The sequence below is a fragment of the Electrona antarctica genome (assembly GCF_951216825.1).
Source record: "Electrona antarctica genome assembly, chromosome: 13".
In the NCBI taxonomy this organism is placed as follows: domain Eukaryota; kingdom Metazoa; phylum Chordata; class Actinopteri; order Myctophiformes; family Myctophidae; genus Electrona; species Electrona antarctica.
In genome coordinates this window covers 20963331-20984405 of record NC_136794.1, presented here as the reverse complement: position 1 = coordinate 20984405, position 21075 = coordinate 20963331, and the positions used below count along the sequence as shown (strand labels likewise).

The following is a 21075-nucleotide window of genomic DNA, read 5'->3' as shown; positions in this document are numbered from 1 at the left end:
ACATGATATCACATATATTGTGTATGTTTAATTTATTTATTTGTTTGTTTAATTATTATTTTACCATAAATGTGGGTAAATATTACATTTGTTTTATTTTTAATCCAACCCCACCATTTGTAACTGGGCTGGTCTTCAATCTTCAAGCGCCCTCTAGTGTGCCTTAAAGAATGATGACATAATTACTTGTCATGCCAATGCGAGCAAGCATCTTATTCTATGACACAATATTAAAACCACTGCCATCTTATTGCTAAAGGCAGTGATGGACATTAAAAACTTGATTGATTCATTCTCTGAATACATTTCGGAACAAACTTGTCGGCGGTCATTGGTCACATGAAATGAAGCCATCATTCAGACAACGGAATGTAAAAAAAGTGTTCTGTAAAGAAATGCAAAGAAAAACACAACATAATGTCAGGCTGCCTGGCTCCTGTCAATGCAAACTATTCCTGAACTGGCTGCTTTGTTACCATGTACCGGTAATACAATAGCAATTGTTCTCAACCAACCTCCAGATATTGTCTGTGTGAAATGTTTGTTTAGCATGAGAGCAATAGCCTAACGATATTTCATTTTTGGTTGCATTCTCCAAATTAATTTATTTTGTTAGAGCTTTGTTTAAACTTTACTCAACATTTTCTTTATACTTCCAACATTCCCCACAGAATTTCCATTTTCACCGGTAATTTACACACTTAATAAACAGTCAAAACTGTCAGAAAACTGACTGTGGTGTGTGATAAAACTTCAACCTTGAATAGACAGGCCGGACAGGAAGGTTATTTCTTCATCAAAGTTTGATTTATAATATTTTATAGCCTGGACCACGAGTAATGTGTGTTTGTTAACGAGACGGTGTTTAGGACCCAGCAGGACCCAGCATGTAACCAACGTTACGTGAATGTCACATGATAGTCATGTTGCTGAATGGCTGAAGCGCGGTTGTATTGCTATTTGCTTCTTCAGTCAACAACTCAACACACAACAGCGAGACAGAGCTGTGGGCAACTTGCCATTATAACGCACGCCGGGGATATGATCACATACTGTAATGTAATGCCGTGTTAGGCTGCGGCATATAGTATAGTGGTAGACATGGCTAAAAATACATTGTTTTTCGTTGCAGTGTGCTTTGCCTATTTAGCTGTAAATGGAAACTTATTGGTAAGAAACGGAAACTCAAATAGTCACCTATTAAATATAGTTCATAATGGATTCATTCAGGTTTTTCCTCGCTATTTGTCATTATGTAATATGACCATACTTAATTAATAGGCACGTACTGCTTATTAAATATACCGCTTACTGTAACTGAGTTATGTTATTTAGCCTATAGTATTATCTGTCCATAATTGACAGATAATAATCTGTCATTTATGATAGTCGTCTTGTTGTCATCTATGATAGTCTTGGTATGGTAGTATGCTACTTAGACTACATCAACTTTTGATTACATAAAATCCAATCATGTCAGTTTGTCCTAATTTCTTACCATTCATGCTTTTGCGTCCAAGGCCTCTGCTTACAGAACATTCTCCATAGACTACAACAACAACTGTTTCTTGAAAGATGGGAAGCCATTTCGATTTATCTCAGGGAGTATTCACTATTCCAGAATCCCACAATACTACTGGAAGGATCGGCTTGTCAAGATGTACATGGCCGGACTCAATGCCATCCAGATGTAAGTTTGAAATCACCGACCCACCTCCCCCGTGCGCATGCGAACACACACACACACACACACACACACTCACCACAACTGCATTTCTTTGTTCATGCAGATATGTGCCTTGGAACTTCCATGAGACTGTACAGGGGGTGAATAACTTTTCAGGTGACAGAGATTTGGAATACTTCCTGAACCTAGCCAATCAAACTGGCCTTCTGGTTATCCTACGTCCAGGACCATACATATGTGCAGAATGGGAAATGGTGAGTAGCCATCAACACTCTACCCTGAGCTGTAGTACCATAATACTACTTTATCGTGTGTGTCATGTGATAAAAGTTTGTGTGTGTGTGTGTGTGTGTGTGTGTGGGGGGGGGACGGACGACATTAGGAGATCTATATAACTGATATATAAACAGTATACTGTATAATATATAAGAAAAAGTACTGTATCACCACAAGTGTCTCAAATCATCTCATCATTATTAGTCATTCCCTACTTACAAATTCTTTGCTCTTCTTCCTTAGGGTGGTTTGCCAGCTTGGTTGCTTCAGAACCCAAACATTATACTTCGTTCTGCTGATACAGGTAGGTACAACTTAAATATAACTTCCCCGGACCCCAACTTTCATCCCAGTCAATTTATTTATCTTCATGCTGATTGACTTCTGATTGTCTTCAGATTATTTGCAGGCAGTCAGCAACTGGCTGGCAGTTCTTCTCCCCAAGATGAAGCCCTGGCTCTATACCAATGGGGGCAACATCATTAGTGTCCAGGTAGGTCTTATGTAGCCAGTAGCCACAGAACATGGCCGTCTTATACAACAAATAGCACAACTGTATGGTTTGGCTTAAATCTTCCCCTAATTGCAGGTGGAGAATGAGTATGGAAGTTACTTTGCTTGTGACTACAATTACATGCGCCATCTGCGGACTCTGTTCCGGTTCTTCTTGGGTGAAGACACAGTCCTGTTCACCACTGATGGAAACACGGACAAGGAGATGACTTGTGGGACTCTGGAAGGATTATATGCCACCATAGACTTTGGTACAGGTTGGTATTATCTATACACACTACAGGGGACATAGGTATCAGCATCTTGCTCTCTGGGATAATTAAGAACACTGTCTAATCTGAATGGTTTGTTTCCGTTACCCAGACACAGATATAAGAAAAGCCTTCAACCGACAAAGGAGATTTGAACCAAGGGGCCCTCTGGTTAGATAAATGTTCCCTATTTATTAGTTTAAACTTACCCTCCGGTTTATGAACACTACTCACCTAAAATGTATTGATCTGAATTAACCAACTAATACCTTACTAAAACATTTTATTTTTTTATTAACATGCTTTTTGTTCCAGGTGAACTCAGAGTTCTACACTGGTTGGCTGGACCACTGGGGACAAAAACATAATGTTGTTGACTCTCAGAAGATCAGCAGGATGCTAGGAGACATGCTGTCTATGGGTGCCAACGTCAACATGTATGTTCCCCAAAGGCTCATCCTTAAACCGTTAATGCATGGCTGAGATCGAATAATCATTTAAACTAGTGACGGGTCACACTCAAGTGACAAGAGTGAGTTAGTTTATTTGATTTCTCCATGTCTTTACAATAAAAGACAAACGTGTGATATCGAATAATCAACACCAAGTATTAAAACCTGAACACGCCCTTGGGACCGACTGTACTGCTTTCTTTTACAGGTACATGTTTGAAGGAGGCACAAACTTTGGCTACTGGAATGGTAAAGTTGATAAACGCAATAAATACTCATTCATGTTTTAACATTTTATCTCTTCACCCGATTGATGGTGATAAAAGAATAACATTTTAAAAGTAGTGGGTTGCACTCAGAGTGACAAGAGTGAGTGGACTTTATTATTCTTTACATCTCAGAATGAAGAATGAATTGTCAGAACGAACAATGAATTGTTCATTCTGACATGTAAAGGATAACAAACAATGAAGAATGAATTGTTCATTCTGACGTGAAGAATAATTTTTAAAAAAAAAAGAGCGAAACACTACTTTTGTAAATGTTGTTGATCTAAGAGAAGTCAGAGTGCATTGCGGGGGTAACAAAAAGTTTATTTGTCGATAAAAGAATAACAAAAAGCTACTTTTTGTGAACCTCTTGGTTTTCCTGAAGGTGCCGATCATGAGACCAGGTACCGCTCAGTGTTGACCAGCTATGATTACGACGCCCCTCTGTCAGAGGCCGGAGACCCAACGGAGAAGCTACTGGCCATCAGAGACGTCATTAAGAAGGTGTAACTGATTATGTCCACCCTTAAAGGATGTTTTAGCCTGATATCTGTATGTGTTGTTTTGAAGTGACTAAAATATTTTTACCTTGTTTTCATAAAGTTCAGAGATATTCCATCTGGTCCCATGCCACCAGCAACTCCCAAATGTGCCTACGGGTCTGTGACTCTGAATAAGGTTGGTTCTTGGCTTCTTGCCTTGTAAATGCCCTTTTTCCTTTCTCTATCACCAAAGTTTCAACAGTGCACCAACTGTCTGATCACGAATCATCAAAAATGACAACTGTGGCAGACTCCAGTTTGACCTATGTTTCTCTTATTCTGTTACAGGTTGGCAATCTAAGCAGTTTTTTGAGCACTCTTTCACCCCAGGGACCTGTAAAATCCCAGTATCCTTTGACGTTTGAAGGAATGAAACAGGTAAAGTGCCTCTCCGAAAGCAAAAGATAACTAGGATTCTAGTAGCAAATCCTCTTGAAACATGGAGAACTTCTAGACTGTTGTCTGCAACATGTTGTGTCTATTGTGTTCAGTACTATGGATATATGCTGTACCGCACCAAACTGCCCCGCACCATCCCAGAGGCTACACCGCTCATTTCCCCACTGAATGGGGTTCATGACCGTGCCTATGTGTCCGTCAATGGGGTACGTGCTCACAAAGAACTTTTGTTTTGTGTAGCCAATCAAATTGCAAGGTTTTGGTCAAATATAAATATGCAGTTAGACATTGAAAGACAAGACTAAACATGTTACTCTTCTCTTAAGCATAAAGTACATTCATGTGTAGTTTTGTTTTCAGACTTTACTCTACAAATGTGTACTGTACAAATGTGTCCGTTTCTATATCATACACGACCACAATGCTACTGTTGACCTCAATATCACAAGTACTCAAGAAGTTAAGATGTCTTAGCAGGTGTTCCAGGGCGTGCTGGAGAGAGACACCATGCTGGTGATCAATGTTACTGGGCAACAGGGTGACACCATGGACATTCTTGTGGAGAACATGGGCCGTATCAACTTTGGAAGCAAGATCAATGATTACAAGGCAAGAACAGTTACATAGGCAAGCAGTGATACACAGATATAGTAGTGCAGGATTAACTTTTTCAATAAAAGATATACAAATACTGCATGTTTTGTAACCTCACATTTGATGATAAAATATGGGTAACATACACACCGTAAGTACCAAATGAGTAATACTATGTGCAATGCAGGGCCTCTTGAGCAACCTAATCCTGGGTAGAGATGTGTTGACCGACTGGGAAATCTATCCTCTGGACATTGATGGAGCTATAGCTGGGGGATGGCCTCATTCAAACAGAAGATACTCCCACCCTACCCCTCAGACAGGGACCTCATTCGGGCCAGTCTTCTACATAGGCATACTACAGCCCAATGGTCTGGCATGGGACACCTTCCTCAGTCTTAACGGATGGACAAAGGTAAAGCAAACACTGATGGCCCTATTTTCACCAGTGCCTTAACCCCTTATCCCTAAACTGCTTTGCCTTTTCTTTTTTTTTTACTATTTTGAAAAACATTTTAAAATTGGTGACAACTAACTAAGGTAAGCTTGTAGATGGGCTATTTGATAAAAAAAAAAAAATCAAAAATAGTAAAAAAGGCAAAGACGTTTAGGGGTAAGGGGTAAGGCACTGGCGTTTCTTTCTCCTTTTATCTGGGTAGTTACTGTAGGCTATCTTCAGACATTAATTTTTTTTAATTTAAGATGGGGGCTTTTTGCCTTTTATTGATACATTTACAGTAGAAAGGGGGAGAGAGGCACGCAGCAAAGGTCGTCGGGCTCGGGACTCGAACCCGCGACACACTGTCAGTGCCTGGGCCGCTCGGCTATTACATTCTAAAGATACATTCTACAACAGGCTTTGCTCTGTGAAATTACTGCATATTGATTTTGAACAGGAAACCATTAATCTCCTGGTAGACCTTTAGTTGTACTGTATGTCAAACATACAGCAACATTATCTTTCATGATACTAGCAGAACTGTTGGCCTCAGCTACATAATGTGCTCTAAAAAGTTTTAAATTACCCCCAATTTGATTTGTATTTTGCACATCTTATGTTCTTCCCAGGGTCAAGTGTGGATCAATGGGGTGAACCTGGGACGATACTGGTCAGCCAGGGGGCCTCAACATACTCTGTATGTCCCTGGTCCCCTGCTCAGCACCACTCAGCCCAACCTCATCACAGTGCTGGAGCTGGAGAGGACACCTGTCCACACGCGGGTTCTGTTTATGGACCGGCCCCAACTAAACCTCACAACCAAGAAGTCTTGACAGAACACATTTCATCGCTTAGTCACCGTCACATACAGAAACTTGGGGGTAATTCAGTGGACCATTTAAGTCAGTATTCAAAAATAGCTTATCTTAGTTCAAGGATTAAATGCTGCATGAATATGGGACATTCTGTCTGAGACATCATAAATATGGCAGCCCAACTAAAATGCAATTCAGGTTCTCAGAGTAACTTCTGTCAGGTTTGACAAAAAGTAGGGCTGGAGAGTACAATGTTATGGCAATTGTATTCTTTATTTTCTTTTAACCACAATGACTTTGTTTATGCTATTTTATATACAGATACTGTAAATAAATCATTATTTTGCTTATCAATACTTCAGATGAAATGTTCTGCCTTTTTTCTGGCATAATAAACATGAAAGGTCTGTAGACTGTATCCATCTTAAATGACCTTCCTCAGCCTGAGGAAGGTCGCAAGACCGAAACGTTGCTTTAATAAAAATGCTCTGAACCCAGCAAGTGGCAGTGTGCGGGTGTCCCTCCTTTCACAAGACTGGATACTAAAAGTAGCACTCCTGTTGAGTCATATCATTGACTCAACAGTGTTGCCTGTTCAAAGTCACAGTTCCAGTGAGGTAGATTCTACATGAGATTTAGGTCTTGGCAGCAGGAGTATTGGCCTTGCGATGTGCCTGGACACAGCGTGGGGTACAGAATGAATAATCCAGGTATTGGAATGGGATCTTCCCAAGCAGAGATTCTCCACACGTCCAGCACCTCCTAGTGTTACAGAAGTAAAGTAATGCACCTTATGTACATTGTAGGCCGCATCAATGTGTATTCTTGTTATTTCACTTCGTTTTCCTTGTTTCTTTCTTTCTCTATTCTTTCAAGCTCCCAAAAGGTTTTTTCAACTGATGAAGTGGAAATCCCATTGTTATTATGCGAGGAGATAAAAAATTACTTTCTGTGTATTTGTCTGTGTATGCAAAATGCAGAAATGGCCACATGATGGCATCATTATGTGGTCAGTTTAACTAAACAATAAATTAGGTATTTTCCATCACACTATGATCTCCTTCAGAAAAAAATCAAGATCTTACTTGACATTGGAGATAGTGACTCCTGTTGCAGCTGCATGCACTGCCAACCTCCTCTCTGCAGCCAGGGCCCTCTGTAACAAAAAGAAATAGAGTCTAAAAACAGAATCTAATCTGCCTAAATAGGCTCAGGTCGGCCTAGCGGTCCTGGCACCTAGGCTGCTAATTCAGCCTGACAGTGTGTTGCGGGTTCGACTCCCGATCCCGACGACCTTTGCTGCGTGTCACTCCCCATCTCTCTCCTCCCATTTCCTGTCAACTTAGTTACTATACATACACAAGCCAAAGCGCTGCAATTAAATGCTATTAATTAATTAAATGCTATTAATTTGCCCAAATACGGATGGTGGATGTGACACAAACAAAATCACAGACTTGAAAGATATTTGGAAGTCGACTTCCTTGGTCTACCAGCAGTGTGCACAAGACATTTGGTGTGGATCGGTGTAGTGCAAGTGCAGTGTTACTCAAATAGGGGTACATGTATCCCTTGGGGTAAACAGAGATACTACAGAGGGTATGTGAGATGAAGGGGAAAATAGAAAGATCTATTTTACTGCCATGTTAAATGATAAAACAATCAAAAACCTGACTAAAACAACTGTTATTGAACAGAAAAAAATACTTATTTGCCATTATGGGGGGTGCCAATGTAGGCTATCTGTTTTTGTTTTTGTTTTGTCGCCAACGTTTTTCAGAAGTTAGACAATGGAGAATACGCCTCTGGGATATGGGGCACTTGTATTTAGGAATCACAGAAATGGGGCGCTGAAGCCAAAAAGGTTTGAGAACCACTGGTAGTTGTTTGCGAGCTCAGCCAGAGCAATGAGCATACATACATATTGTATGTACAGAGTTTGACTGAGACGAATGCTTTTCTAAACAACTTGCCCCTTAAGTCCCATGACATAAAAATGGCAAAAATATGTCAACAAATTAACCCATTACCACACCTTTTCACGATCAGTGAGGGACGCAAACCTCTTCTTTTCCTCCACCTCAAACTCTTGTTTCCTCTTCTCCTCTTTATGCTCCTTCTCTCGCTGTTTCTTTGCTACCTTTTGTGCCTTCTTCTTCTCCATCTGCTTTGATTCGATCTCTGCGTTGAGTGGCCCAGGAACCTTGAGCAACAGCAAGAGGTTTCTCATCAATGACCAACTGCTGCGTCGTCAATTAAACGTAATGCGTTTAGAACAAAAGCAAACAGTTGCAGTGAACGTTACACACCTGTGCCTTGATGTAGTCATACTTGTCAGGATTCTCACCCATGTACTTCCGAAACACATTCCTTATTTCCTTCTCTGGGGCGATGACATATGGGGTCTGTCCTTTATTATCCCTATAATATATATATAAAAAATCACACCCGTGTGAACTGAGTGGTGCAAGGTCTTATATAGCCTGATCAGCTGTGGTCTGACGTAATGTCAGTGACCATAGTAACCATGCTAATTTTTTGAAATCACACCCGTGTGAACTGAGTGACCATAGTAACCATGCTCATTTTTTTGGTACAAACACGGGTACACGGGTACAAAGCCAGTTGTTGGAGTGGTTTACACCACTCAAAAACAGGTAAAATAAAACATCTAATTAAATAGATGATGTGACTTATCACATTGCTGGTTAAAAATGACTACAATGGCATTCACTGTACACAGCAAATAATTCTTAGTGTTAATTTAACCCCAAACAATGTACAAAGGGAAACTAAAAACGTTCAGAGATGGTTTTACTGTGTACCTGCTGGCAGGGTCTGCTCCCACTTCCATCAGCAGTCTGACTACAGCCTTCTGTCCAGCTGCGGAAGCCACGTGTAGCAAAGTGAACCCAGTGGAGTCTACAGGCTTGTTCAGGAGATGCAGTGGACTGAAGCCACCATCGGGTGACTGCTGTTGTAGGGATACATTTCTTCCCAGTTCACCAGCACTCTCCTTGCCTGCCGTCTCCTCCTCCTCTGCAGCCAGGTTGAGGAGACTGCGTAGGGATTCAACATCCCCAATCTTGCAGGCTGTGTAGAGGGCATCCTTGAGACCGTACTCCCATGACTCATCCACCTCTTATGTGGAAACATAGAAATCTTCAATTATTTGTTTTCTAATTTATGGAATTTCTTAATTTTTATTTTATATATTCAAGAAAATACCAAATTAATTATAATTTGGTATTAATTAATGAAAACATTCGCTTTTTTGGGAATGTTTTTTGAAAATTATAATTAAAAACAAAATGTAGGAAACAAAAAACTAAGAGACCCATAAAAAAAAGAGGATTAGAGCATACAGACAGATGTGGGTGGGTAACGTAACAGGGATAACACAAGTACAATATATCACCTTCTGCTTTCTTCTTTTTCTGTACTCTCCTCCTCCGCTTGGTTTTTGCTAGTTTCTCTTCGGAGAGGTCATCTGTTGACGAAGCATCCAGCTCCTCCTCCTGCACCACCACCTGCTCATGTCCTTCATCTGCATTCAAACCTGGGATACAGGAAAAGGTTTTACAACATTGCCTGAATGCCTGTTCTGCATTTCCTCCAGTTCAGAATGCTAACATAGTGCTGAGATGCACTTAGATACTCCCCAGAGACATCTATTCAGAACTAATCTAGCATATTGAACCTACTCTCAGTCTCCATTTTGCGTCCGCTTTCCTTCTTTTTTCTTCTCCTCCTATGTCTGGAGGGTTGGATTTCAAATTCCCGAAGGTGCAGGGTTCCCAGTGTCATCTCCACCGTCTCCAGCTGGATGTCACCGCTATCATCATCATCATCATCATCATCATCATCACCTGAACTAATGCTTCCACCTGCTTCTGGCAAAGACGAGATGGAAACATAAGCACACTGTTCCTTTCGTTCATGTTCATGTGTTCCAGTTATCTCAGTGGACTGATATACAAAACTCACCCTTCTCTGGAACAGATTCTGGTTCTGCTGTAGACTTTTTTGCCTTTTTCCATACTTTCTTACAGGGACTAAAGATGACTGAGATGTCCATGTCTTTCCCTGTATCAAAATATGTATCCCAAAACCTTAATTATAACAAGGCTATACTGCAAATAAATGAGCAGACATGCTATTAATACTGTAAGTGCATGATTTGACTCTTACCGTAAACATGAACAGTAGAGAGTACCTCATGTACTCTCTGCACCTCACGGAAGGTTGCCCTGCGTGTCACGAAAGGGAGCATGCGGATCCTGGGGTCTTTTTTGGCTAGTGGGGCGACCCGACCACCAAAAAAGATGCTTTTATTGTAGCTAGGAGCACGCACGAATATTGCAGATGCCTCATTTATGTGTTCAGCCCAGCTCTCCAGGAGATCCTGGATCTCCTGCAAAAACACCAAATAGTTGATTAACTCATACTGTATATGAATTAGTATTATTATTTACCATTCTAGTGTAATGAGTAGGCCTGTGGGGCTTGTAAGCTTGTAAATCAATTATTTCCGCATTTTTGAAAATGTTTTGGAAAGAAAAATATATTAAAATTATTAAATGTGTCAGTGATTTCTTTGTATACTTAAAAGGGCCACTTCACCCCTTTTGCAACCAGATCTTATTTTAATGATGTTTGGGAGACAAGAAACACTTTCCTGGGGATTTTATGTGGGTAATGTGTGTTTTTAGATATTTTCGTATTTCAATGTCCATGATGTCATGGACATTGGGCCTTAGAGTTATATTAATAGAGAGGTCACCGGATTTCTCCTCCCATCCACTTGCATTAAGTTGCTCAAAAGCGCATGAGGCGATTTCAGGAACAGAGGGCATTCTGGGATGGATTGGGCCAAATCGTGAACGCGCTGGCCGTTGCACACGTTTACATATGAAACAGCATTCACGTGTCATTGCCCCATAACGTGAACAATGATAGTCAACGGACCAGCGCTAGCTCGAGCTGCAATACCAAATTCGACATGACATCATGGACACTTTGAAATACTAAAATATCTAAAAACACATATAACCCACATAAAAAACCCCAGGAAAGTGTTTCTTGTCTCCCAAACATCATTAAAATAAGATCTGGTTGCAAAAGGGGTGAAGTGTCCCTTTAAGCAATTTGTCATATCTGCCATGTGCAATTTGTGATTCGTGACAGCCATAGCAATGAGGTAATGATGCGACCATTAGCTTGACGCCTTTAGTCTGAGTTTTATCTTGCCTTGACTAGTGCTCCCTCATTGTATCTTCTAAGGGCCGCTCCAGCTGACTTGGGTGCATGGCTGCGGTTCTGAGCATCTCTGAGACCCTGAGCAGTGCCTCGCTTGGCGCGCACAGTGTAGCGGTGGAAGGTTTTGTGTTGAAGAACCTCTTTCCTGTAAGGTAAACATGCAGATTCGGTTAGCTCAACCTTCTGGGCACCTAGGCTGCTGAGCCAGCCTGACTGAGTGCCGCGGGTTCGGTTATTTTTTAAGGACATCGTGAACATATTAAGACAGTGAACCTTCAAGTACAAAAAAGAAGTAACCACTGACCCTTTGAAGACTGCACCAGCAAAGTGTCCCCCACCAGTCATGAGGACGACCCATATAGTTTTGTTACTTATGGTCCTCAGGGAAGCCATCCGATCTACATCATCATCTGACTTAAATATCATACAAGGAGATCAAGAAATTAACCTACAATGAATACTGAAGGAGGCAAATATAACATGGTTAATTTTGAGTGTTTCTCAAAATACCCTTTTCCCCCTGTTAAGACTTACCTTGCTTTGGAGAACACAGCGGTAGACCGCTAGATAATGTCCCTCCAAGTCCTGGAAAACAACTTTGTTGGATAGTCGATGTGGTACTGAATCGGCCAGGAGAGCACCCTCATTATCAGTGCGGGTGATATCACTGCTTCTTCCAGCCCAGTCACTATCAGAGTCCTCCGTGTCCTCATCCCCCGAATCGGACTCTGAGCCCGAGATGCTTGACATATCTCCTGTTGAGAGAAAAAATTGTCATTTTAATGAGATAAGATTTAATAATCCCAGGGTGGAAACTCAGCCATCATCACAGTAAGGAGTTTCACACAGACCAGCATCTTCCATTGTAAGGAAAGGCCTCCTACCTGTTCCAGTTTTCTTCTCAAACTCATCCGCTGTAACCGGTAGCAGTCCCATCATCTTTTGTCTTAAGTTGAACCGATGCCAGTCCAGCTTATAGTGTTCCATCTGAGACATTTTAACAGTCTTTTCAGTCAGTTGTCAAACAAAACAGTATGTCATGGTGTTTTTACAATTTCACAATATCACCGTTTCGCAAGGCCTTGCCCTATATATATGCTGTAGGTCTATATATATATATATATATATATATATATATATATAGACCTACATTATATATATATATATACACACACATACTGTAGGTCTATACAAAATATAATATTGCAGAAAGAAAGACGAATTGTAGAACTAATAAGTCGTAATAAGTGTGGGGGAAAAAAGCTTGAAATTAAATGATAAATAATATAATAATTAAAATAGCAGATCTACAAGCTCACAACACATTGTGCTGCAAGGGGGCAGTCTCTGTTGTAGCAGTCCCATCATCCCAGTGATCTTAAATCAGGCTTTAAGATAACTAAAAATAATGAATATCATTTTACTTTTATACAAATTACTTGTATGTATGCCTTCTATACCAAATGTTTATTGTTGTGGGAAGGCGAGGCGGGGTGGTCGGAGGATTGTTTAAAATATGCTAGCATTCCAGAGCACCAGGTTGAGAACCACTGCACTAAATAAATAGATAAGATATTCTAAATTTGTGTGTATTTAAATTACCTGTTCCTCACGGTTGTTGAAGGAGCTTCGGCAGGCTGTGCAGACCATCAAGTCTGGTACCTCTCTGACAAGACTCCTTCCCTGATGTGTGCCATCTTCTGGACATAGGTCAACCTCTTCTGTATGGATAGCAATAGCATGTATGTTTAGGAGTAAAAACAAAAAAAGTAACAAAATGTGCAGGTATGCATTTGTTTTTAGACAACATGACAAATACAATTGTGTTTTTGGTCTGGGGATGGGTTGGAGATGTGGTTTTGTGTAGTTTTATTGACCAATAATAATAATAACTTGAATTTATATATAGCGCCTTTCAAGAAACCCAAGAACGCTTTACAAAACAGAAAACAAAACAAACAAATTGCCAAAAGCCTGAGTAAACAAATGTCTACTAAAATATGTGTACATACTGTCTGAAGACGGATCAGGGGGGACAGGTTGGACAGTTGTCACTTCTTTTAGCCCAACATCCTCGTCTTGCTGACATAAATCAAAGATAGAACGGTATGTTGTGCAGGCTGTCAGTGCCATCGTCAAGCGTTGACTGTCACCTGTCATATTGGACACAAACAGAGAAACGTAATGTAATTTGTCACTCAGACTAGCAACACAATCATTATGGTGAGTTGTTAACGTGTCGAGAAGATTGAGCTCACCGTTGTGTCTTTATCATAATAACGCTATTTGCGTTGGCAAACCACTGTTTTCTTAATCACAGCTTAGCTGATGTAGTTGTGACCTAAATGTACTATGAACGACACGTGTAAGTAACTACTGTAGACAGGACCATATGGACAGGACGGTATCTACCAGTATAACACCCGCCTTACTTACTACTAGCATGAACCAACATTACAGACAACGTTTCGAGTAGGACACATTTACATTTATTTTTTTATACACGTCGTTAAAAGCTACTATGCCATTCCACCCAGTGGAATATATAATATGTGAATGAGCAATTCACTTACCACGAATAACGCTTTTATTGTATCCAAAACATAGAGTTAAAAAAAGATACAGTAGTCAGATACACTGGCACTGCTACAAAATCATGTCTAATCTACGGAAGCCCAAAGTCGGTCGCGCACCGAATGTAGCCGATCTAAAAGCCCACAACGCGTTGCGGAAGTGACGCATTGTGAGCTTTTAGATCTGCTGTTTTTGGCGCGCGATACCGCCGTCCGCAGAGGTATAGATAGATGCTATGCATTTTGCGGTCCCCTCCGGTGAAGTGAAACACGTTTCATCATAGCAGCAGTACCACACTTTTCCTCCGAGGTGGAAAAAGCCTAGTGAGGCGAGGTTAGCAGGCACCACACACACCAATAGTCATAACACAACTCACAACACGTTATGAAGTGTTCATAAGAATCATAACAGTAAGTAACTAAAGGTTATGTTTGCTAGCAAGTTACACAAACCGTATGTAGCCTGTCATATCGTTTGCTAATGGTGAAGAAAAATGCAAACACAAAAAAAGAAAGAAAAAAAAAGTGCATTAGCCTAAAGCAAACGTATTGTTAGTACAAAAACACGGACGGAAAATGTATTGTGTTTTTAAAAGCTACTTCCGTTCTGCGCTGCAGAGCCCGGATAGCTCAGTCGGTAGAGCATCAGACTTTTAATCTGAGGGTCCAGGGTTCAAGTCCCTGTTCGGGCGATAGTTTTTGTCCCCTTGTGTTACCAGATTAATATTTGAAAAACATGTTTGTTGGTGTTTCAGAACAATTACCAATCTTCTGAAATGACTACTGTACCATAGTAAATTATCTCTTGAGTATGCCACGGCCTAAAGCTTACTGGGAAAATTCATTACACTTGGCATGCAGTATACCTTTTCCAAAGCCTAAAATTGCCCTAAACCGTTTATTTGAAAGCTGACCATTGAACTGGGGTTGTTATTACAAACAGTAACACATCATATTATTCTCCGGCTGGCTATCTTATTGTTGTTTATGAAAGAACTGAACTAATTAGGGGATTAAACTCACTCATAAACAAATAACAAACCCTGTAATTCTAGTGAGATAATGATGGGTATTTTCACAAGTTAGTGATAAGGGACGCCTATAAAGCTAAATGTTAGTAGAGGTAATGGCAGCACTGTGCACATAACCTGGCCTGACGATGGACAGGATTATCCTCCTATACTATGTGGCTGTTTCCACCTGTCTCTGGGCCATGCATGCACAGGTGAATATGAATTGCATCAGGACTGAGGCTTCAAGAACAGAATATGAACATGAATTGCAACAAACCTTCTATCTGTCTGTCTGTCTTTTTCTTTTTTAGGTTTCTGCGACCAACACATGGGGCACCAGGAGCTTCCCACAAGGTGGCCCCATGGGCTTCTCAGGTAACACTAGATGGGATTTATTTTAATCCAATGTATATTGCAGTTTACTCCTTCCAATGTTTGCTATAAATGTTGCAAAAATACTGACCCATTTTCTGTCTTAGAATATCCTGATCCAGATGACAAGCCAGCGATGGATGACATCATTAAAGCCAATGAGTACCAATGTAAATTGCAAAGCAGTCCAATCTAATTAGTTTACACTGCACTACATACACTACATGCTGTGCAAGAAAAACATGTTTCCTCAACTAGACTGACTTTGTTTTCCTTACTTTGTGCCACAGCTGCCCGAATCATTGATGGCAGCACCACCCTTCGAGAAGGAGATATTGCTGTTTCGACAGGAAGGCGCTCAAAAGTCTGCTTTGCACGGAGCTGCTTATGGTCTAAGTCAGTGGACGGACATGTCTACATTGCATATAAGTTAGCACCCCAGTACAGTAAGTCCTGCACTTGTTGCAGCTTTTCACATCAGATAAGGAATAGTTTGATCCTTCTTGACATTCATCCCTATTCACCCTTAACAGTTTTTCATTGCTTGTCTCCGCTTAGGGGGATTTATTTTCACTGTGTTTAAACCTGTCTGCTCCATTATTTAACAGATGAAATGGAGAGGGAAATTATAAAGAAAGGGATGAAACACGTCGAAAAAGGTACCTGTGTCCGGTTCGTTCAAAGGACTCATCAGAAGGACTACCTTGACATCCAGCCAAAGTCAGGGTGAGCCAGAATTTGAAGAATTGTATTCATATTCAAAAACAAGACATTTCACATTAATGTTTATTATACCTTTGACAAAATCAATGACTGTCATGGTGGTGGTTAAAACTTCTCCTGCGATGTTATTAAAAACTGTGCAATGAATATCACACAACATATAACAATAGAAAGGCTAGGATAAAGCAGTAACAGAAGGTATTTTACTAGTACTAATGGTATTACTATTGCTTTGTTTTTGGAATTGTATTTAAAAAATGCACCGTACGATTAACACTGAGGAGTTTACTTGGTGTGCACTGTACATCTTATTAATGTATAGGTGTTGGTCCTACCTTGGTGTACGTGGTGGAAGACAGACTCTATCCCTCGGCTCCCCTCAATGCGTTCGGACTGGAATAACATCCCACGAACTTATGCATGCCTTGGGCTTTGTACATGAGCAGTCTCGTGCTGACAGGGACAAATATGTCACTATCAACTGGTCAAACATTTGGAGAGGTAAAACAAAGGGGCAGGAATGGATGAAGGCACAGCATTACTAGTGACATTTTTAGATTGAAAAATATGTATTCATTCATGCTATGGATTTAATTGTTTTTAATTTATTAGCTTTGTTGATTTAAAAAAAAAGCTATAATTGAATTAAAACATTTCAACAGATCGTGTGAGGAACTTTGAAAAATTCAGGAACGACAATCTGGATTTGCCTTATGACTATGGCTCAATCATGCACTATGGAATGTGAGTACTATAGGAAGAGTGATAGATTTGCATTGCTGTGTAAGCCAGTTGCTGATGAATAATACCCTGAATAATTGGTCTAGAATTTGTTCCTCTTTTTTTCTTCACAATTCATTTTTTATTATCCAGCTATGATTTTTTTTCTCTCTCTCTCTACATTTAGGTATGCCTATTCTCAGACTGGGGAGCCAACTATTGTTGCTAAGAATGGCGGCAGAAACATTTTACTAGGACATGGATCCAAACCCAGTCATTTTGACAAGCTGAAAATCAACAAGCTTTACAATTGTGGTTGGTAGCAAATGTCCTTGATTTCCATAATGCTTTGAGCACTTATTTTCTGAAACATACTACATGGATTAAAAAGAATTATATACACACACACACGCACACACACACACACACACACACACACACACACACACACACACACACACACACACACACACATATATATATATTTTTTTTTTCTCCATGTATTCATATATTCATGCTTGATTACATTCTGTCTTATGTTTTCACAGTTCCCAAGACAGTTGATGAGTTCTGACTAAACTGCACTGAAGTGAATCAATTTTGAGCTACTGCAAATGATACAATAAACTGGTGTTCATTCATGGAAATATTTCAATAAAGATATATATATATATTCAACCATTTCTAGTGACAGCCTCCCTGTGTATATGTAAACATCTGAATTAGTAGTACAACATTATCCCTATATCCTTCCTCCTGATTTCAGAGATAGTGACATAGTGGAGTGTATAAACTTACAGTTCAAGGTGTTTTTAATGTCATGTCTACAGCTTGTACAATAGCAACATTTCAGTCAGTAAAAGTCTTAAACAATACAACAAAGTAGATGTGGGTAGTTGTTGGACCACTATAATGTAATTTTGTGTTTACATATTCGGTCTAATATATTTCTGTATATCTTTATTACATAGTCATCATTTTGTTTGATCAAATAATAAATAACTTAGAATACAACTGAACTAAATGTAGAGTGGGAGACATTACATTAAATAAAGCAATCAGAGATTACAGAGAATCACAGTGACCTCAGATCAACCTAGAAAAAGGCAAGAAAAATGTACACTTGTATTAATTAGTGTCTGCTGATACAGTGACAAAGCTTTAGTTTAAATTATAGCCACATGCTCAGATTCAGAATGAAGCTCATATATGTTTCAGCAGGCAAGGTGCCCATGAAACATTTGGGTGTGAAGATTTACCTAAACGTAGTAAACAACAGGGCGAGCATTTCATACATTTTGCTAACAAGGAAGATGCTATCCCTGTCACCACCCATCAAATTGCCCCCTAGGTATAAGCAAAAATATTTGAAGAAGGATAAGATTTTTGTTTTATATATTTACCTATATGACAAAATGATTGCTGTGAAGACTGATAGTTCATGTCAAAATAACTGGTTGCCAGCTTCGTCGGGCACAAATTGATGGGTTTGTTCGACTGGATGGTCAGTTACTCTGTTCAGAGTAACTGCTGAGTTGTAGGCACATCCAACATAACAAAACAGCTGTAGCCATCTCATTTTGAAAGTGCTGAATCTCGCAAGTGTTAAAGTACAGGGCGCATCCAAAGAGTTGAGCATCAGGGTCAGAACATCTGTTATGGGTCAGCAGTGGATTTTTGTTGATTACATACATTTGATGATGAGGGGTCTTAATCGTGATTCACCACAGAACATGTACCCAATCAGTACAGAGCACAGGAGGAGTACTGGGTATATAGATTCGGTGGAGGCGAGGAGTTTATTGAGAAGCTGTGTTTAGAGGACAGGCGACAGGAACCAGGTGCACAGTACCAGCCTGAACCAAAGCAATGAATTCCATTCTGATTCTTCTGGCTGCCCTGTTTGGCATGGTGACCCATTCTTATGCCCTTCCACTAAAGGTCAGTGCTGAGACATCTCCTCATTCTCCTGTACACTGTTACATTTTGTTTAACCATATATTAATATGCAGTTATGAATTGCAGAATTCCACTCGATTACATCAGGTAAAGCTACGGATAAAAAGAAAATACTCAGGTGGGTTAAGATCTGTAGACAAAACATTTCCAGGTAAGAAATGTAAAAAACATTTTTTGTAAATGTTTATATAATGTTTTATATTTTGTATAATTTATCATAGCACCAACCTGGAATGATATTTCTCCACACGATTGTACAAGTAGGACATATATTTTCAGATCTAACCGTTCTGTCCCGCTTTATCCATGTTTGTTTTTTTAGATGAATATATAGATATTGATGACATGACTGCAATGGACAAGATCCTGGAAGCCAATAAGAGTAAGTAGGTTGTCTGTTCACTAAGATGTTAGTTAGTATAGAGAGTTAGATTCAAACAAACATTTTTTTCTCACCAGGGCTGCGAAGACCTAGAGGAATATCATTCAAAGATGGGGATATTGCCCGGTCATATATAAGGAGCGCCATAACCTGCCCCGGCGATGCCTGTCTATGGCCTAAATCCGTTGATGGATTTGTTTATGTTCCCTATATTCTCTCTCCTCTATATGGTATGTATCCACAGATATATGTTTTGTTATAAAAACGGTATTTGTCATGTTGTTTGGCTCGATTTCATCATATGATACTCATGTTATATTGTACACACCGTCAGTTGGTCTACTTTGTTTGTATAATGTGACATTTCTGCTTGATTTTGACAATAGATGATATGGACAGAATCACAATAGAAAATGGAATGCAGGACCTTGCCGCTGGCACATGTGTTAAGTTTGTTCCACGCACTCACGAAGCCAGTTTCCTTGATGTTCAGCCTAGATATGGGTAAGACTTCAGCACACACATTATGTATCTCTCCAAATAAATGCATAGGGTTTTCATGCATGCCATGCATCCCCTCTTTTGTTCCCCAAAGATGCTGGTCCTTCCTTGGGCAGACTGGTGGAAGCCAGGTCCTCTCTCTGCAGGCTCCTGGATGTATGTGGTCAGGAGTGGCCTCACATGAGTTCATGCATGCGCTCGGCTTTGTGCACGAGCAGTCACGCTCAGACCGAGACCACTATGTGACAATCGTGTGGAGAAATATCATTCCAGGTTGGTGCTATGATAAATTATACAAAATATAAAACATTATATAAACATTTACAAAAAATCTTTTTTACATTTCTTACCTGGAAATGTTTTGTCTACAGATCTTTTAAAGCAAATTATAGATACATTAACATTTGTGATATCCTTTTTGTTCCTCGGTAGAGCGTATGCATAACTTCCAGAAACAGATGACAAACAATCTCAACACTGCATATGACTACAGTTCCGTAATGCATTATGGAAGGTAAGAGACACAGAGGTTAATTGAGATGGAAAACAAATCATATTGAATGAAATACAAATGAATAAGAATATCAATCAGGTGTTGAGGTCCTGCAGCAGCATGGCCCCCTCTGATTATGTGTAGATCATATAGATAAATAAAAATCACACCTGTGTGAAGTGAGGGGCGCTCTTATCATCATATCATCATATCATCTCATTCTGGCCAATCACAATTTGCGTCCTCACTTTTCCGTCTTCACTTTTATCTTCAATGTTTGTGTTTACACAAACCCGGAAAGCTGGGCAAAATTATAATTTAAAAGAAGCTACAATGTACAGCCTAGTTTCTCTGTGTGTGTGTGTGTGTGTGTGTGTGTGTGTGTGTGTGTGTGTGTGTGTGTGTGTGTGTGTGTGTGTGTGTGTGTGTGTGTGTGTGTGTGTGTGTGTGTGTGTGTGTGTGTGTGTGTGTGTGTGTGTGCGCGCGTGTGTAGTAATATTTAATTAATTGCCATTGGTGTTCTACAGGGCAACATGTTTTACTGTTGCTCACCTCATACCTTATGTATGCCTTGTTCCAGGTACGCATTCTCTGAGGGTGGTGGACCAACTATAATCCCCAAACCAGATCCTTACATTGGCATAGGTCAGCGGGATGGACCCAGTGCTATGGATCTCCATAAAATAAACGTACTCTATAGCTGTGGTACGTAATATGTAAGTCCATGACTTGGTTGACATCACAAAAAAATATTATTATTTTCACTGACTCAAGACGAGTGACTCATTTATTTTCTTTATCACCCACCAGGTGAAGTGGCATAAGTGTATCCAGAATGGCAAC

General features: G+C 40.0%; 3 protein-coding genes across 6 annotated transcripts; 2 read left to right on the top strand and 1 right to left on the bottom strand.

The window, feature by feature from the left end:
• The first annotated feature begins 958 nt into the window (after positions 1-958).
• On the top strand, positions 959-6394 carry glb1l (galactosidase, beta 1-like). The gene is made up of 16 exons (XM_079519259.1): positions 959-1170; positions 1521-1690; positions 1791-1941; positions 2207-2267; positions 2362-2456; positions 2553-2733; positions 2840-2898; positions 3043-3164; positions 3388-3428; positions 3834-3952; positions 4052-4126; positions 4279-4368; positions 4482-4595; positions 4867-4998; positions 5171-5398; positions 6052-6394. Exons 1-16 carry the CDS (start codon positions 1102-1104, stop codon positions 6253-6255), a joined length of 1911 nt encoding a protein of 636 aa, XP_079375385.1. The 5' UTR covers positions 959-1101; the 3' UTR covers positions 6256-6394.
• A 151-nt stretch (positions 6395-6545) lies between these two features.
• ankzf1 (ankyrin repeat and zinc finger peptidyl tRNA hydrolase 1) lies at positions 6546-14171 on the bottom strand. 4 transcript variants are annotated; one of them, XM_079519256.1, is made up of 17 exons: positions 14070-14156; positions 13755-13846; positions 13509-13649; positions 13099-13217; positions 12381-12483; positions 12031-12251; positions 11801-11910; positions 11488-11641; positions 10429-10651; positions 10225-10323; positions 9942-10130; positions 9656-9796; positions 9063-9378; positions 8547-8658; positions 8273-8440; positions 7323-7393; positions 6546-6999 (listed from the first exon to the last, which is right to left on the bottom strand). In XM_079519256.1, the coding sequence occupies exons 3-17, from the start codon at positions 13627-13629 to the stop codon at positions 6873-6875; spliced, it is 2274 nt and encodes a 757-aa protein (XP_079375382.1). In that variant the 5' UTR covers positions 13630-13649; positions 13755-13846; positions 14070-14156; the 3' UTR covers positions 6546-6872. The 4 variants fall into 4 exon arrangements, with proteins under 4 accessions (XP_079375382.1, XP_079375381.1, XP_079375384.1 ...); XM_079519255.1 differs by having other exon boundaries at positions 13755-13837; positions 14070-14155; XM_079519258.1 differs by having other exon boundaries at positions 9942-10127; positions 13755-13837; positions 14070-14155.
• Positions 14172-15162: 991 nt separating this feature from the next.
• LOC306934882 (uncharacterized protein) lies at positions 15163-21075 on the top strand. Its single transcript, XM_079517692.1, has 18 exons — positions 15163-15294; positions 15394-15457; positions 15562-15624; positions 15745-15900; positions 16063-16180; positions 16500-16678; positions 16840-16921; positions 17085-17212; positions 17446-17464; positions 18757-18838; positions 18923-18974; positions 19179-19238; positions 19316-19468; positions 19625-19742; positions 19834-20012; positions 20172-20253; positions 20813-20937; positions 21043-21075. The coding sequence occupies exons 1-18, from the start codon at positions 15229-15231 to the stop codon at positions 21054-21056; spliced, it is 1740 nt and encodes a 579-aa protein (XP_079373818.1). The 5' UTR covers positions 15163-15228; the 3' UTR covers positions 21057-21075.

Bases quoted from the DNA above. Each gene is read 5' to 3' on its own strand.
- ankzf1 (XM_079519257.1), bottom strand. From the start codon at position 13,629: ATGGCACTGACAGCCTGCACAACATACCGTTCTATCTTTGATTTATGT. The intron at 10,652-11,487 runs GCAAGATAAAAC...GTGTTTTTGCAG, and splicing joins ATGAGGGAGCACTAGTCAAG to GAGATCCAGGATCTCCTGGA. The intron at 8,441-8,546 runs GTGTGTAACGTT...CTGTTGCTCAAG, and splicing joins ATGACTACATCAAGGCACAG to GTTCCTGGGCCACTCAACGC.
- glb1l (XM_079519259.1), top strand. From the start codon at position 1,102: ATGGCTAAAAATACATTGTTTTTCGTTGCAGTGTGCTTTGCCTATTTA. The intron at 4,596-4,866 runs GTACGTGCTCAC...ATGTCTTAGCAG, and splicing joins CCTATGTGTCCGTCAATGGG to GTGTTCCAGGGCGTGCTGGA. The intron at 5,399-6,051 runs GTAAAGCAAACA...TGTTCTTCCCAG, and splicing joins GTCTTAACGGATGGACAAAG to GGTCAAGTGTGGATCAATGG.
- LOC306934882 (XM_079517692.1), top strand. From the start codon at position 15,229: ATGGACAGGATTATCCTCCTATACTATGTGGCTGTTTCCACCTGTCTC. The intron at 16,181-16,499 runs GTGAGCCAGAAT...ATTAATGTATAG, and splicing joins GACATCCAGCCAAAGTCAGG to GTGTTGGTCCTACCTTGGTG. The intron at 16,922-17,084 runs GTGAGTACTATA...CTCTACATTTAG, and splicing joins TCAATCATGCACTATGGAAT to GTATGCCTATTCTCAGACTG.